The sequence below is a fragment of the Stenella coeruleoalba genome (genome assembly GCF_951394435.1).
Source record: "Stenella coeruleoalba genome assembly, chromosome: 6".
Taxonomy (NCBI): Eukaryota; Metazoa; Chordata; class Mammalia; order Artiodactyla; family Delphinidae; genus Stenella; species Stenella coeruleoalba.
The window spans coordinates 89,786,239-89,803,137 of record NC_137151.1 but is presented as its reverse complement, the minus strand read 5'-3'; the positions used below and the strand labels follow the sequence as shown (position 1 = coordinate 89,803,137).

The window sequence follows — 16,899 nt, the reverse complement described above, 5'->3', positions numbered from 1 at the left end:
AGTCAAATCTAGATTTAAATGTGGCTCCACCCTATACTAGCTGGGTGATTTTGGGCAAGTTGATTAACTTCTCTAAATCTTATTTTTATTATCTGTAAAACAAGGATGACAAATATCCCTTTACGTAACTGCTACGATTAAAGAAGGTAATATATGTAAAATCCTTAGCACAATGCTTGGTATGTAGTAAGTATGCTCAAAAAAAAAAAAAAAAGAGAGAGAGCCTTATTATTACAGCCTGTTTAGTGTCCTAGAAGTAGAAATTAAAAGACAAAACTGATTCTTTCTGATTGGTGTGATCACGCTTCTGGGTGAAAGTGAGTCTCAAAGAATGAACACAATCTCAAACAGTTGAAAATGAAGTAAAGACCATTCTCAGCAGAGGGAATGGCATAAGCAAAATGGGAAAGCACAGGTCTTTGGGGAAAAGGTAAATACTTTAGGGTCAGTCATAAGTATTCTCCACGATTCTATCAATACTGGGACAGGTAATTACTTTTCCTAAAGTAATGATATTTGAGAAGAAACCATTAAGAAAGCATTGAGTGTAAGGCCAAATGACCCCTCTGATGAAAACAGAAAACAATTAAAAAATAAAATAATTCAAAAAATCCTTGAAACTAATTGCTAAAATATTTTATGTATCCAGTTGGCTATTTGTATTTCCTAATCTCTTAGCCAAGGAGGCTTCCTGATGACTCTACCAGAAATTAACTAGTGTTAAAAATGAATACCTTCAGAATGGCTTGGTGGTCAGCAATGATTCTGGTATTTTCCATTCTAACAGTCTGAAGCATTCTGTTCAGCTCTGAACACTTTCTAGTCAGTTGGTCATTCAAAACCTAAGACAACATATACAGCAAATCACAGATCTCTCCAATAAATAAGTCTTTTTACTTACGTATCATCATTTTTAACAATGGCATAGTATTTCACCATACATGTGAACCTAATTTATTTAACCTAATCCCAATTGATATTTCACTAGATTATAAAATACTTTCAAATATTTGCAGTCATCATCCTAAACAACTGTAAATTAAAAGGGGAAATTTGTTGATACAGTGGAACAACTGAAGCATTTGGCAGTTTACCAGTCTTCCATTCTTCATAATTTTGAATGCTGGTCAATTACAGCAAGACATCTACAGAATGGAATTTACAATGTAGATGCATGGCCAATGTTTCATTCTCAAAACTGGATGATGAGCTTTCAGAATTGTTTAGCTGATAACAAAATATCTAAGCTCCTTCATCACCAATTACAGTATTCAAAAAAGCAAAATACAGATCACTGTGCCATTTCACAAGATTAACCTTCCAAAATAAAACAAAAATCTTTTCTGTAACACATCTATCATACATGTAGTTAGTTTATAATTCTCTTGCCCTTTTGGTATTTTGAAATTTGTATTCCTGTGGAAAATATTTATCTTAATTCTCAGTTATTTTTGCAAAGTATATTTGGTAAGGATCTTATGTTTTAATGTATAAACTCTTTAAGGATGGGGCAAATAACTCTGAAGGGTTAATAGAAAAAACACTCAAAAAAACAGTAACAAGAAAGGAGAGATAAAGATTATCTGGACAGCATCATAAGTGGGACAGCATCATAAGACAGAAATACATTCATGGGCATTTTAAAGTTATAACCAGATGCACAAACTACTTATCAAGGAATACTTGGAGGTAAGACAGAGGAGAACTCTTGCTCCTTGAAAAGAAATAGCTAATTTTCTTTACAGCTAGATTGCTGGGCTCAAATTCCAACTGTGTCACTTACTAGCTATATATTTTTTTTTTTTAATTTATTTTTGGCTGTGTTGGGTCTTCTTTGTTGCATGCTGGTTTTCTCTAGTTGCAGTGAGCAGGGGCTACTCTTCATTGCAGTGCGTGGGCCTCTCATTGCGGTGGCTTCTCTTGTTGCAGAGCACGGGCTCTAGGCTCAAGGGCTTCAGTAGTTGTGGCTTGCAGGCTCTAGAGAGCAGGCTCAGTAGCTGTGGCACACGGGCTTAGCTGCTCTGCAGCATGTGGGATCCTCTCGGACCAGGGCTTGAACCCTGTTCCTTGCATTGGCAGGCGGATTCTTAACCACTGTGCCACCAGGGAAGCCCTAGCTATATTATTAAACCTCTCTGTATATCAACTTTCTTATCTTTAAAATGGGAATAATAATAGTTCTAAAGAAGTGCTATTGAGAGGATTACAATTTGTTAGTAACATAAAGTGCTTAGAATTGTGCCATGACTGTAGTATGGATTCAGTGAATGTTAACTATCATTTATAGTAAGAGTAGTAGTAACTGTTATTATTTTATGAAAGATCACATTTTGTATTTTCTTTATCATAAAGAGAGCATAACAACACTATGATCCTAACATTGAAATAATCAAATTGTACTAACAAAAAATTCTTTTAAACGATCGATACTATTTCTTTGGGCCCTATGAGAAATAACTCAGTTGCTTGCATATGTGGTGACTCCTCTCCATGTACATGCATATACAGAAAACATCAGCTGAATTTGGGAACCACTATCCCACATAAAATGATTACACATAACTCCCAAATCAGCAAGTATTTATTAGGTTCCTACTGTGCTTTGCCATAGAAGATACAAAGAAAGTATAAGATAGCCCTTGGCATTGAACTGCTTAGAGTTTCATAGGGGGAAATAAAAGGCATATATTTAGTGAGTAAATTAGAAAGCAAACAACGCAAAGTTTAAACTAGTGCATGTTTTAGCAGTATATCTCAAATACCTACGTATCATAGGAATTTAGAGGGTGAAATGGGAAATGTAGTTAATTTGATGATGTTTCACAAATGAAGTAAACCTTATGGAAATAAAAATTTTGGATGATGGCAATGGTATGAATTCATGCAACCAGAATTAATCTTGGTTCTTGGTTCTTTAACTGAACAAAATTAACATCTAAACACTAGAGAAATGGGAAGATTTACCTGTGCTTTTTCTGATGCTTCATGAAGGGATATTATTTCAGACCTCAAATATGCATTTTCTTCATGTTCCTTGTTGAAAGACATCTGTATATTCTACAGGAAAAAAAATAAAAAAGAATTTCTCTTTTTCTACATGTAAAAGCTATTAACATGTATCTCTATCAAAATACCTGTTCTGTATTGTGGCTAGTACCAGTTCAAGTTCTAATATACATAGATAAGTGTCTTATAAAGGATTTTTTAAAATCTTGATATATGCAACTCCCAAACTTCTCTTAACTTATAAATTATTTATCAAAACTATTTATTAAAAATATTCTCATACTGGGACTCCAATTAGAAAGAATTTGCCTAAAAACAAACCTTGATATTTACCTAGTATCCTTATGTCAAAAAAATTCTACTCTCTAAGATGAAATATTTTTAGTTTATGTTACATACACATTTCTTCCTATTAGCAGCATGAGCTTATTATTTCAAAGAAACACATGCAAGGATCTTTTAAAATTATAAGTAGGGGAAGAGATTTTCATCAAAGAATACCTGAGGGTGGAGCAGAAGAAAGCACCTTTGTTCTGTGAAAAAAAATGTTCTCTTTGAGATGAGGGAAAGGCGATAGGGATGTGAGTTGTGGGCTGGGTTTTACCTAATAGGTACTTAGTCAAATGGGGAAGAACAAAGTCTAAGTCCTCTCCCTTCAGAGAGAGAACCACTTTTCTAGCTTTCCAGAAGAAGCATCTCAAGAAAAGTTAACATCATATAACATCTACACCATGAGATTGATTTAGAAATGTCTTGATATAAAAGTAGTAACATTTATTCTATTTTTTATTTTTTATTGTGGTAAAATACACATAACAAAATTTATCATTTTAACCATTTTTAAGTCTTTTTAATGAAATGTCTTTTTTATTGAAGTATAGTTGATTTACAATATTGCGTTAGCTTCAGGTGTACAGCACAGCGATTCAGTTATATATAATAATAATATTAATATTATATACAAATATAATTATATTATTATATAATTACATATAATAATATGTATTCTTTTTCAGATTCTTTTCCCCTGTAGGGGAAAGGGGCGGGGAAGGATAAATTAGGAGGTTGGGATTAACATATACACACTACTATATATAAAACAGATAACCAGCAAGGGCCTACTGTATAGCACTATACTCATTTTAACTATTTCTAAGAGTAAGTTCACTTAAAACTATTTAAGTGTTAAGTGTTAAATTCAGTGGTAGTAAGTACCTACATTCATGTTGTTGATAAACCATCACCAAAAATAGTTACTATTTCTTACATTTCATAAAAAAAGCTTCACAACAATTCATTTGCAATAGGTATAAAATGCAAATAAGTCTCATTAGTTTTGCCAATTCACCTTTTTTCAAACTATAATAATCTGCATGAAATACTTCCTAATACCCAGTTGACAACAGTTCTGTATATACACTCATTTACACTGAAACTTTTTTTAATAAAGATTTTAGGAGAATCAGAAGGACTGTAAACCAACACGAGTGAGGAAATACTATTTAGTGAAGAGATGAAAGAAAACCTCTGTACTCAAAACCTCCCTTATTTTCTTCAACCAACTTGGAAATGAGGTCATCTCTAGAAACTAAAAACAAAAAAAGTCCACATAACTATGATGATAACTTACAACTACATTGAAATCACATGGTATTTTCCCTGAGAAACTTTGATTTAAAAAAAATTTGTTTTAGTCTGTATTTTGCAGAAATAAGGAGAACGCAAGTATTTCTATCATATTTTTATAGACTGGAAACTAAATCCTGAAATTATCAAGAAACTAGTCCACAGTCACGTACAATGGTAAATGAGGTCACATTTTACTCAATGCACAGATGATGACGAGTCTGAGGGATTTCAAGACAGAGAGGCACACAGTCAAAAAGATCAAAAAGCCTTTTGTTAGATTACTCTGACCAAGGCTCAATAAAGACAGGGAGATCAGTTTAGTAGCTGTTGCAGTAACCCAAGTGTAAAACAATGAGAGCTGGCTCTGAGGTAATGATGCAGAAGGAAAAGACTTGTGAAAAGCAAGCAGGGAGAACTGTCAGGACTTGGTGACTGACCGGTGGGGTAAAGGCAGTAGATGAGTCAAGGAAAATATCTAGTGTACAGACCTGGACAGTGGGGGTGGTTGGTGGATTCTAACAGGGAATTCAGGGCAAGGAGCAGGTTTGGAGGATATAATAAGTAAAAATGACTGCAACACTTAAGCTTTCATCATGTGTTTTGAGGTATCTGCAAAGCATCTAAATATAGATGATTAGTTGGCAGTAAAATACCATCTGGAGCTCAGGAGGATGATTTGGTGTGGGAAAAAAAAAGATTTGAAACCACTCAGAGTACGTATATACAGTGAAAATAAAACCAAAGGCAGAAATAGGAGAACAGTTTGGCACTGTATACTAGTAGCCAAGAGATATAAACTTTTCTGAGGTTAATGTTTGGCTTCATAAAAAATTCATAAAGATCTATTAGTTTTGTTTCACTTAAAAATTGTAAAGCCAGAAAATTATAAAACACATAAAAACCCATTTTATTTATGATATACTCAGAAAAACTGTACTTCTTGAAAATGAGTCCAAGACTCGTTTTAAATAAATTCTAATTTAACATATATGAAGGATCAAAAAGATAAACTACATGATCTATTTTGAAAATTCCACTAATCAAAGAAAGACTAAAAGGGGAATGTTTATCCTACTTCGGAGAACAATTTAATCACTTTAATTAATGTGTGTGTAATACACACACATATACACACATATATATATAATGTTTATTGCTAATAAATAAAATAAACAATTATTAATAAATAAGTACACTTTAAAATTCATTGAAGCAAATAGCTAAAGGCGTTCCTTTGATTAATCTAGTTAGAATAACTAGTTGTACCTTAAAGTAATAAAATTGCATGCATGTAAAGCATCTATTATTCAATATGAAGCATATAGCTGGTATTCAGACAGGCTTCCTTTTTAAATGTTAATTTGAATTACTGTTATTCTAATCTCAATGTTTTTAATGGTCTTCCATATATTCTTACAAAATTCCAAAATAAAGCATTAATCCATTAAGAAAGTCATATTTTAAAAAATCACTTAATCAGAAGGACAACTAATATAATAGAAAGAGCTGTGTTTTAGTCCCAGCTATTCTGTTTACTGTGGGTCCTTCACTATAGATCTTTTTATCCTTTTGTAGAATGGCGTATATTTTCTTATCTTTCTCACAAGTTTGCTGTAAGGCTCAAATGGGATAATGTGGTAGTACAATAAAATGTAACGTATTTTTGTAGGCATGCCATCACAGGAAGGCAGAAAATTATTTAGGGGCATTATCAGTGGGAACTTCACAGAATAATTCATTACTCAACAACTATATGGAAAAAGAATACTTTCTGCTAAAAGCAATAAGTAAAAGCATTGAATGGATTACCCTTTATGTTTTTTTTTCTTTAATTTTCATTTCCCTTTTGGTATTCCCTGTCCTCATTACAGCCACAGAGCAGGGAAGCCACAGTGGCAAGAACATTGGGTTTGGAGTTAGAAGATCTAGGTTGAGCCTCACCTCACCATTTATTCATTTTGTAACTTTAGGAATTACAGATCGTTTTGTGTATTACATGAGATAATGTACGTGAAAGCCCTGTGTAAATCATGAAGTGTTATTCATGCGTAAAGCACTGCACTGGAACTCTGTGTGATCTCTATAGTGAGATCTACCTGAAAACTGCTGTTACAATTATGTATTAACAAACAGTAGTCTGATAAGGGCTGTTGGCTGGAAGAAGCATGTCTCTGAGCGACCTGGGATCAAGTCTAGACACTTCCATTTCCTAGCTCTGTCACCTTTTAGGACTCTTTTTTTTAAAAACAGATGGTTTTTTCCTCCTCAAACGAGTAGTTAATCTAACCTCTCTTTATGGTACCTTACAACTAGCCATTTCTACAAATACAAGTTGACCACAATAGGTTGATAACCTGAAGAATGGAGAGTTTGACATGATAAATCATTAGAATCAGTAGGAGAGCAAGGATTAATGACCTCATTTCCTTATTAGCATTCTATTATCCAATATTCAATCTAGATTTATAGAAGCCAAATGTTCCCAAGTCCACAGTTAAATAAACCTGAAAAAAATCCACATAAGTTTACAATTAAGATGGTCAAATTCTATTTTATTACCAACATTCTCTGTCTTTCTCAGTGCCACAGATAAAAAGGAAATCAGCAACTTTTTACATTCAGGTCTGTGGGAAATACCAGTAACACTGGCCACTTCGAGAATTTGGAATCTTAAAGAGTTTTCACATGAAATCTCAAAAAACTAACAAAAGTGTAATTTCTAGCATCTGTTTTCATACCTAGATCAGACTTGAGCTGTGAGGTAGTGGTCTCCAACTCCCCTTTCTGTTGTCGCTCCTGTGCCAGTAGTTCTTGGTTGGTCTGAATAGAAATGCGTTAGGGCAATGCAGTTTTGCTGCAAAATTTGCACCTGAAATCGTATAAGAAAAACTCCTTTTCTGTAAGGTAAAGATTTCTACTAAGCTAACTTATAGCACAGGCGTAAGGCAGATTTTTCTGATCTTAATGTTCCTGGAGGAAGAAGCGGTGTTTATGTGTTACAGTTAAAGATCTCAACAGAGTGCAGTGTCTTACAGCAGTGCTGTCCAGAAGAACTTTCCGTGCACTCTTCAACAGTGTCTTACAGCAGTGTCTTACAGCAGTGCTGTCCAGGAGAACTTTCTGTGCACTCTTCAATAGCACTCAAAATGTGGCCAGAGTGAGTGAGGAATTGAATCTTTAATTTTGTTTAATTTTAACAAATAAAATTAATTTTTATTTAAATAGCCACATGTGGCTAGTGCCTACTATATTCGCACTCTAAAGTATAGTAATAAAGGATCATTTGCAAATTCTTTAAGTAGAAACCTCTTTATAATTCCATTGTGAAGGACAGCACTCATTAAAATAATAAAAATTATGTAATCTAATAATAGGTATTATGATTTGAAACTACTAATTGCCTTGGTACTTAGAATTTAAAATATTCTAAATTACATATAGATATTTCAAATAACAACTTTGATGAAAGCAAAAATATTATGCTAAAATAAATAATGAGCCTTGAAAACAGCAATGTAAACACATTCCTGATTATTTGACTTATTCCTTGCTTCAAATGTCAGCTCAGTTTAATCTTTCTTTTCTATGCACATCATATACAATACATATAACATGAGACTAGGTCAGTGCCTTCTAAAATCAATTCTTATAACAGAGATTATATGGTGTAGAGGGAAGGATTCCCTCCCAGGAACTAAGAGTTCACTTCTGTAAAGCCTGAGACAAAATAACCTCTCTGTCCTTAGCTCCCTCATTCATAAATTAAGAGCGCTGGACTAAATGGTGTCTGAGTCCTTTCTTATTTTGCACTAAAATTTTAAAAATTGTAGTAAGAATGTTAATAAAGGAATACTAAAGAAAAGAATTTAGGGCTTCCCTAGTGGCACAGTGGTTGAGTCCGCCTGCCGATGCAGGGGACATGGGTTCGTGCCCCGGTCCGGGAAGATCCCACATGCTGCAGAGCGGCTGGGCCCGTGAGCCATGGCCGCTGAGCCTGCGCGTCTGGAGCCTGTGCTCCGCAACAGGAGAGGCCACAGCAGTGAGAGGCCCACGAACCACAAAAAAAAAAAAAAAAAAAAAAAAAAAAAAAAAAAAAGAGAGAGAGAAGAATTTAATAAATCTAGAGGAAATAAGCAAAACTACAGGTTTGTAGGTAAAACATTAGCTTTTCCCTTTTGGTTTCACTTTCCCAACATAAACAAGGAGAGAAAATCTCTCTACCTGTTTCCGTTCCACCTCCACTGTTGATCCCATTTCTTGTATTTTGAGTAGCATGGCTGATCCAGGTTTCTCAACAGATTCCCTTAGGTGCTTCTCTTGAGACAGTTGTCTCCTTAGCTATAGAGCAACACTGCAGTTAGGCAAGACCAAGGGAACTTCATAGCAGTTTAACAAAGATCAAAGTCACCATGAAAAGTTTACCAGACATGCCAACTCACCCCCATTCTTCGTTCATTTATGATTACTCAGAAACATGCTTTTGTTTCTCCCTAACGGATAACCTTCTAGGAAATGCAGAGTCAAATTTGTTACCCTCATCTTCCTACTGTGTTAAGTCTGTGCAAGAAGCACTTGAAAAAGGCGGGGGAGAAAAGAATAGAAAGAAAATATCAGAGCACATAGCAAGTGGTAAGGAAGGGTAAGTACTGCTTCATGAAATGTTTGTGTATATGCATGTATGTATGGTGTTGCAGTGTAAAATATGTCTTACAATGTATTGCTGTCAAGTTTGAAAAACACTAATATGTCTTAGTATATGTATTTTCTGTATTTCTCTATTTTCTAACTTTATTTTTTAACTCTTTATTTTCCTGTATTGTGATTTATTCACATATATATATATATATATATATATATATTTATCCCATATTGTAACTTAAAGATCAAAACAAATAATGAAGTAGTTGTCAAGCAGCAGACAAAAACAACACTCAAGAATTTGGGTACACTGACCTTATTTCTATCAATAAATGACTATAAAATGAGTCAGATAAAGATAAAAAGAAGGTTAAGAGTCTCTTTTATCATGAAGTAAAGAAATCCTTTCTAATTTAAATGGGAACTGAAAAATGCTGTTCCTTTTATGAAGTGACGTTAAATTGAAAGAATTTCTTTTTTAATTTATTTACTTATTTATTTATTTTTGGCTGCATTGGGTCTTCGTTGCTGCGCGTGGGCTTTTTCTAGTTGCGGTGAGTGGGGGCTATTCTTCATTGCAGTGCACGGGTTTCTTGCTGTGGTGGCTTCTCTTGTTGTGGAGCACGGGCTCTAGGTGAGCGGGCTTCAGTAGTTGTAGCGCACGGGCTTAGTTGCTCCACAGCATGTGGGATCTTCCCGGACCAGGGCTTGAACCCATGTCCCCTGCATTGGCAGGTGGATTCTTAACCACTGCACCATGAGGGAAGTTCCAGAAATTCTATTTTTAAACCCCAGTAAACATGATGTAAGAGTACACTTTATAACTCTTCTCTACATTGTACATATGTACTTTATGTGTTTTCTTGAAGGATGATATATTTAACAATTTCAGAAGTTTTTAAAAAGTGAAATGAGATGAAAAATATGTTGACATGAAATAGTTACAAGATAACCCGTTTTGGAAATGTTCTATGATTTTCTTAACCATACACCTAACACTGAACATTTGGATATTTCCAGTGTTTTGCTATTCTAAATACTGTTCTGCTGAACATGCTTGTGAATAAATCTTTCATTGAATTTCTGATTATTTCCTTGGGATAAATCCTACAAAAGGAATCACTAGGTTAAAGGTATAAACATTTTTTAGACTTTTGATACATTTTGTAATTCTCCTTCCAATTTTACCTTATCAGTAGTATTTGAATAAATATCATCAGCACTACAGATTATCACTTTCTTAAATCTTTGCTAATAAATGAAAACAACCCCTTAATATTTTTTTCATTTCTTTGGTTCCTAGTGAGATTAAACATTTTCTAATATGGTTATTAGTTCTTTATATATTTTCTGAACTGTTCTTATCCTTTGCCCTCTGTTTTTTTTAGTCAATTTAAGTTCTTTAAAAGGGAAGATTATTAACTGTCTAGTTTTGTTATATTTCATTAGTTTTGTTTTATACATGTATAAGATTTTAATTTTTATATGGTCAAACTTATCGAGCTTTTTATAATCTTGTTCCTTCTTTTCAAGATTAGAAATTCCTTCCTTATCCAATAATCAGTTAAATATTAATAATAGAATCTTATTTAAGAATGAGCTATAGTTTTTGCTTTGGGCTATATTTTTCAGATTTTAGTATCAGATTATAATCACTTTATAATTTAGAGTAGCATAATATACTTTTCTAAACTCTACATCGAATTATATAGTATAATTTGCTCAAGATATAATTTAAGTGCCTTATAAAGGGAATCTTTATTTGATAATTATACTACTAAGATATTCATCCCTAAAGCATTATGAAGGGCTATCAGTTAATCTATTTCATGTTCATCAGAACCAGATTTTATATATATATATATATATATTTATCTCTTAGAAAGATATATACTGCATTTACTTTATCTCTGTATAGTCCTTTATTATGGGCTGAATTGCATCCCTCTGAAATCCATATGTTGAAGGCCTAAACCCCAGTATCTCAAAATATGACTGTGTTTGGAGATAGGGCCTTTAAAGAGTTGTTTAAGTTATGAGGCCACTGGGGTGGGCCCTAATCCAACATGACTGTTGTCCTTATAAGAAGAAATTTGTACACAAAGAGACACCAGAGATGTGTACACAGAGAAAAGACCATGTGAGGACACAGAAAAAAGACAGCCATCTGCAAGCCAAGGAGAAAGGACTCAGGAAAAAACCAAACCTGCTGATGATATCTTGATCTTGAACTTTTCACCTCCAGAATGGTGACACATAAATTTCTGTTGTTTAAGCCACCAGTCTGTGGTACTTTGTTATGGCAGCCCCAGCAGACTAACACATCCTTCCTGCTTCACATACCCTCAAAATGTCCCTATTTGACTAGCACAGTCCTTCTTCAGGTCCTTGACAAGTTCAATAAAAATTCAATATTTTACTACAGCACCAAGAATTAAGACTTCCCCAATAAAAAAATAATGTTAAGTGGCAATCCAAAGGATAGTCTTTTCAACAAATGGTGCTGGAACAACTAGACATACACATACACAAACTCACCCAAAGAATCTAGATACAGACCTCACACCTTTCACAAAAAATAATTCAAAACCTAAATGTAAAATGCAAAGCTATAAAACTTCTAAAACATAACAGAAAAATCTAGGTGACCTTGGGTTTGGCAATGATATTTTATTAATAGATATAATACCAAAAGTACAATCCATGAAAAAAATGGATAAGTTGTACTTCATTAAAATTAAAAGCGTCTGGGGCTTCCCTGGTGGCGCAGTGGTTGAGAGTCCACCTGCCGAGGCAGGGGACACGGGTTCATGCCCCAGTCCGGGAAGATTCCACATGCCGCGGAGCGGCTGGGCCCATGAGCCATGGCTGCTGAGGCTGCGCGTCTGGAGCCTGTGCTCTGCAACGGAAGAGGCCACAGCAGTGAGAGGCCCGCGTACCGCAAAAAAAAAAAAAAAAAAAAAATTAAAAGCGTCTGCTCTGCAAAAGACACTGTTAAGAGAATGAAAAGATAAGCTACAGATTGGGAGAAAATATTTGTAAAACACAAACTGGATAAAGGATTGGTATCCAAAATATAAAAAGAACTCTAAAAACTCAACAATAAGAAAAAAACCCAGCTGCAAAGTGGGCAAATGATCTAAGATACCTCACGAAAGAAGATAGACAGATGGCAAATAAGCATATGAAAAGATGTTCAATATCAACTCTGTAGAAAACTGCAAATTAAAACAAGATACTATACACACGCCTATAAAATTGGCAAAAATTCGAAACACTGACAACACAAAATGCTGGTGAGGATGTGTAACAACAGGAACTCTAATTCACTGCTGGTGGGAACACAACATGGCATAGCCACTGCAATAGGTTGGCAATTTCTTAGAAAGCTAAACATAAGCTTATCATAAGTATGAATCATACTGCTAGGTATTTATCCAAAGGAGTTGAAAACTTATGTCCATACAAAAAACTGCATATGAATGTTTACAGCAGCTTTATTCATAACTGCCAAACTTGGAAGCAACTAAGATGTCCTTCAGTAGGTGAATGGATAAACTACAGTACATCCAGACAGTGGATTATTGTTCATTGATAAAAAGAAATGAGCTATCAAACCATGAAAAGACATGGAGGATTAAATGCATATGCTAAGCGAAAGAAGCCAGTCCAAAAAGGCTACATGCTGTATGATTCCAACTAGAGAGACAGTGAAAAGATCAGTGGTTGCCAGGGGCTTGGGGAAAGACAGGGGTGGGGGAGGGAGGCGCGGGGTGATGTGTATGTAGAGCACAGGGCATTTTTAGGGCCGTGAAACTATTCTGTATACTGTGATGACCAAAAAGTAAAACTTAATCTAAACTGTGAATTTAGTAATCATGTATCAAAACTGGTTCATCACAGACTAATACAGAATGTGAATAATGGAGGAAGCTCTGGGGGTGGGGAGAAAGGATATATGGGAACTCTGTTTCTGTGCAATTTTTATAAAAACTTAAAACTGCTCTAAAAAGAATCTATTAAAATAGCCAAAATATTTTTTTAAAGTATGAAACAATATACTCCAACTAACAATGAACAATCATGCTTTTATCAGTAACTATTGGCAAATAAAATACTCTACATGAGAGAATATCCCAGATAGCTACACTCACCACCCTAAACACACTGAAATTCATAATTTTTAAAATAGTATATCTATTTCTCTGTTTTGTATAACAGGATATTTTAAATATAACTTGATCCTTTTGATTTGGACTAATGTCAACTATTATTCTGTCAGGGAATATTGAGGTTTTTAGGCCACTGTCAAGGTGTATTGAATTGGTAATTCTTCTGACTCTTCCACTGTTTTCAGCTGCAAATTTTTAGTCCAACAACTTTTAGCAGCCACCTACTCCATAATTCCAATCTGTTATCTACTTAAATTTAGACTGAAATGAAAGTTTTAAGGTAAAATTAGATGAGCAGACTTATTAAAAGCTTTTTATTTTAAACACAACTTTAGTGTAAAAGGTCTTTGTATGTCCACTTAACTCTAGTATATGGGCAACTGCATGAGTTTCATGGTAACTGTTTCCCTCCCGGCTCAGAGAGCATTTATTTTTTATTTCTGGGTTTGTGGCAGTATTGAGGTGAAAGGAAGTCTTAATGTCACATATGGGCAGGTATAACTTCATGTGGCATACTTTTAAAATCTTCCTAATAAACAGCCACATATTTTCTTCTTCAATGGTTTCTTTTCATTCTATCCACTTCCTTGACTTCCCCCTCTGCAATTCCAACGTTCCCTTCACCTTCCTTTTTTTTTTTTGCGGTATGTGGGCCTCTCACTGTTGTGGCCTCTCCCGTTGCGGAGCACAGGCTCTGGACGCGCAGGCTCAGCGGCCATGGCTCAAGGGCCCAGCCGCTCCGCGGCATGTGGGATCTTCCCGGACCGGGGCACAAACCCGCGTCCCCTGCATCGGCAGGCGGACTCTCAACCACTGCGCCACCAGGGAAGCCCCCAGCTTCCTTTTTATCTTACCTCCTGAATTTTAAGGTTCATTTTACATTTTGTGGTCTTCAGTTCCTCTTCAATAATGGCTGCATTCTTCTAAAATAGAAGGAGAAAAGGTTCTAAATAATCTGAAATGATAAGAAGAAACTGTCTATGGTATATCACAGTTCAAATCTAGACTTTTTGGGGGCAACCTATAAATGCTATTCTGAATACAGTTATAAACACTTCTTATTATGAGTTTAAAGTAATTATTACAATGAGATATTTAAAGTTATTTTATTACTTTGATTCATGACTTCTATCATTTTCCCTTTCAGATAATTAAAAATTGATTAGTCACATGTACCTCCTATGTAAAATTCAATAATCAGAGGAAAACCTAGTAATTGCTAGACGTTTTTCTTACAGGGTATATTCCTATTTTTTTAAGTACTCCATTTTTTCTAGCCTCAAATATTACCTATGCTTAGGAGTTGAGGATGAAAAACACAGCTTTCACTATTCATTCTTTTATATTATTATTAATGGCACTACAATCTAAGATGTAAAAACTCAAAGCTGTCTTTGCCTTATTCTCTACCTTCAGCCCCTATCCAATACCACATTCTAACATATCTTTCCTCTCAAAATGCCACAACCGTAGTTCAGACCTAATAAAGTCTATGTCTCAAATAAGGCAATGGATTCCTAATTGGTTTTCCTACCTCCAATCTCTTCTCCTATAATTGATACTCTACACTACTGCTAGATTAGTTTTCTTGTTTTCATTATGTCACTTTCTTATCAAAAATTTAATCACTCCCCATAGGATCAAGCCCAACTACTTGATTATTCTTGATTTTGAGATCCTCTATGACGTTATCCCTAGCCAATTTCCAACTTATTTTACACAAACAAATCCTCACTCCTGTCCAGCTAGTTTATGCATTTCCTCCTAACTGCACCCAAGGGAAAGATCTAGGCTCAAATCTGAGTTACACGAAGAAAACAGGCAAATGTGATCTCAGAGAGGTGACTTCTCTCTGATCCCCAGTACACTTATCATTAAAATAGAGACAATAGGGCTTCCCTGGTGGCGCAGTGGTTGAGAGTCCGTCTGCCGATGCAGGGGACACGGGTTCGTGCCCCGGTCCGGGAAGATCCCACATGCCGCAGAGCGGCTGGGCCCGTGAGCTATGGCCGCTGAGCCTGCGCGTCCGGAGCCTGTGCTCTACAACGGGAGAGGCCACAACAGTGAGAGGCCCGTGTACCGCAAAAAAAAAAAAAAAAAAAAAAAAAAAAAAAAAAAAAGAGAGAGACAACAATATCCTACATCTTGAGGTTTTGCAGAGATTAAACAAAACATGTTTTAAACAAAATAACATCTGTTACACTGCCTGGCCTGTGAAGGGAAAACAAAATCATTAGTTTTTTTCCCTAGTCTTATTTTTTGCTGCCTCTGTGTGTGGTCTTTTAAATGTCCTCACCTCACTGCTTTGCCTTCTAAAGGTTCATCTCAACTCCCGTCTCTTCCTTGAAGCCTAGCCTAATCTATTCTAGACAGGACATGCGCACCTTCCCAAACCCACCTGAATATAGAACACTTAGTTGGCAATATTTGCTTATTGTCCTATACGGTCCTTTAATATTTCTTATATGCTTATTTTCTCTCTTTAGTTTCTCCTGCTATGCCTTGTTCTCCTAGATAGCATATAAGGTCTTGAAGAGCACAGACTCCCTCATATCTCGGATACGCACAGTCACATGTAGAGGGTAGGAATCTATAAATACTCAATTACTGACAGCACACAATGTTATAGGCTATCGATGTAGATAAATTACAGATGTCAAGAATCCTCACACCAACATCACCTATTTTTAAAAGTCAGTTTTATGGGTCTGTTGCCTCCTCCAGCTAACACTTTAACAGTGAGTTTGTATTCCAGAACTCTGGACTCAAACCTTTGTCTCTGAGGCAAGCTGCAGAGTCACAGTCAACCTTTGCACCTCATCTTGTGCCTTGTCTTCTTTCTCTTTTACATCTCTTAGTTGCTGGCGCAAATTCATCACTTCCAGTTGCAACAGCTTCAGGTCCCTGGAATGCTCCTCCTGTATTGTATTCAGTTTTTCCTTCAGAAAATCTATCAGACAGGACAGGAGGGTCATCAAGCAGATTAAAGAAGGTCAGGAAAGGAAAAGAATCATGAACTCATCAAGCACCCACATAGGACCGAATTTCTGATGATTCTCTTCTCTCTATACCTGTTTTCTGTGGGTTCAAATCTTTTTCAGTTTGCAGACGAAGATGTTCATCTTCAAGGACTGGATGAGGCTTTCCAGACGGCACATTCGATTTACCAGAAACTCACAGTTCTTCCATAAAATATCTGTTTTTCCTGAACAAATTATTTCATTCTGGATAGGGCTAATGATGTTCTGGCTCACAGGCTCCTCTAAACATTTTGGAGTTTGCAAGTGGCCTCTGGACAAAGATCCCAATATAACAATATTATAGGGTAATCCCAACCAACGAATCAATGTAACATTTCTACTGAGTATAAAAACTATATTCTTTAGTTAACCAGTATCTGATAGCCTCTGCAAATTTAAACATAGAGAGCACTATTAGGTAAAGAGGATGAGAC

The 16,899-nt window shown here is 35.4% G+C and overlaps 1 protein-coding gene across 1 annotated transcript in view; it reads right to left on the bottom strand.

Moving 5' to 3' along the window:
* CCDC150 (coiled-coil domain containing 150) overlaps positions 1–16,899 on the bottom strand; it is a 92,171-nt gene that overhangs the window by 66,763 nt on the left and 8,509 nt on the right. Inside the window, 10 exon segments of the mRNA XM_079923670.1 lie at positions 735–842; positions 2,965–3,057; positions 4,551–4,594; positions 7,374–7,470; positions 7,472–7,504; positions 8,857–8,973; positions 14,300–14,368; positions 16,217–16,395; positions 16,517–16,555; positions 16,558–16,736. Coding sequence (XP_079779796.1) covers positions 735–842; positions 2,965–3,057; positions 4,551–4,594; positions 7,374–7,470; positions 7,472–7,504; positions 8,857–8,973; positions 14,300–14,368; positions 16,217–16,395; positions 16,517–16,555; positions 16,558–16,736 — 958 coding nt within the window.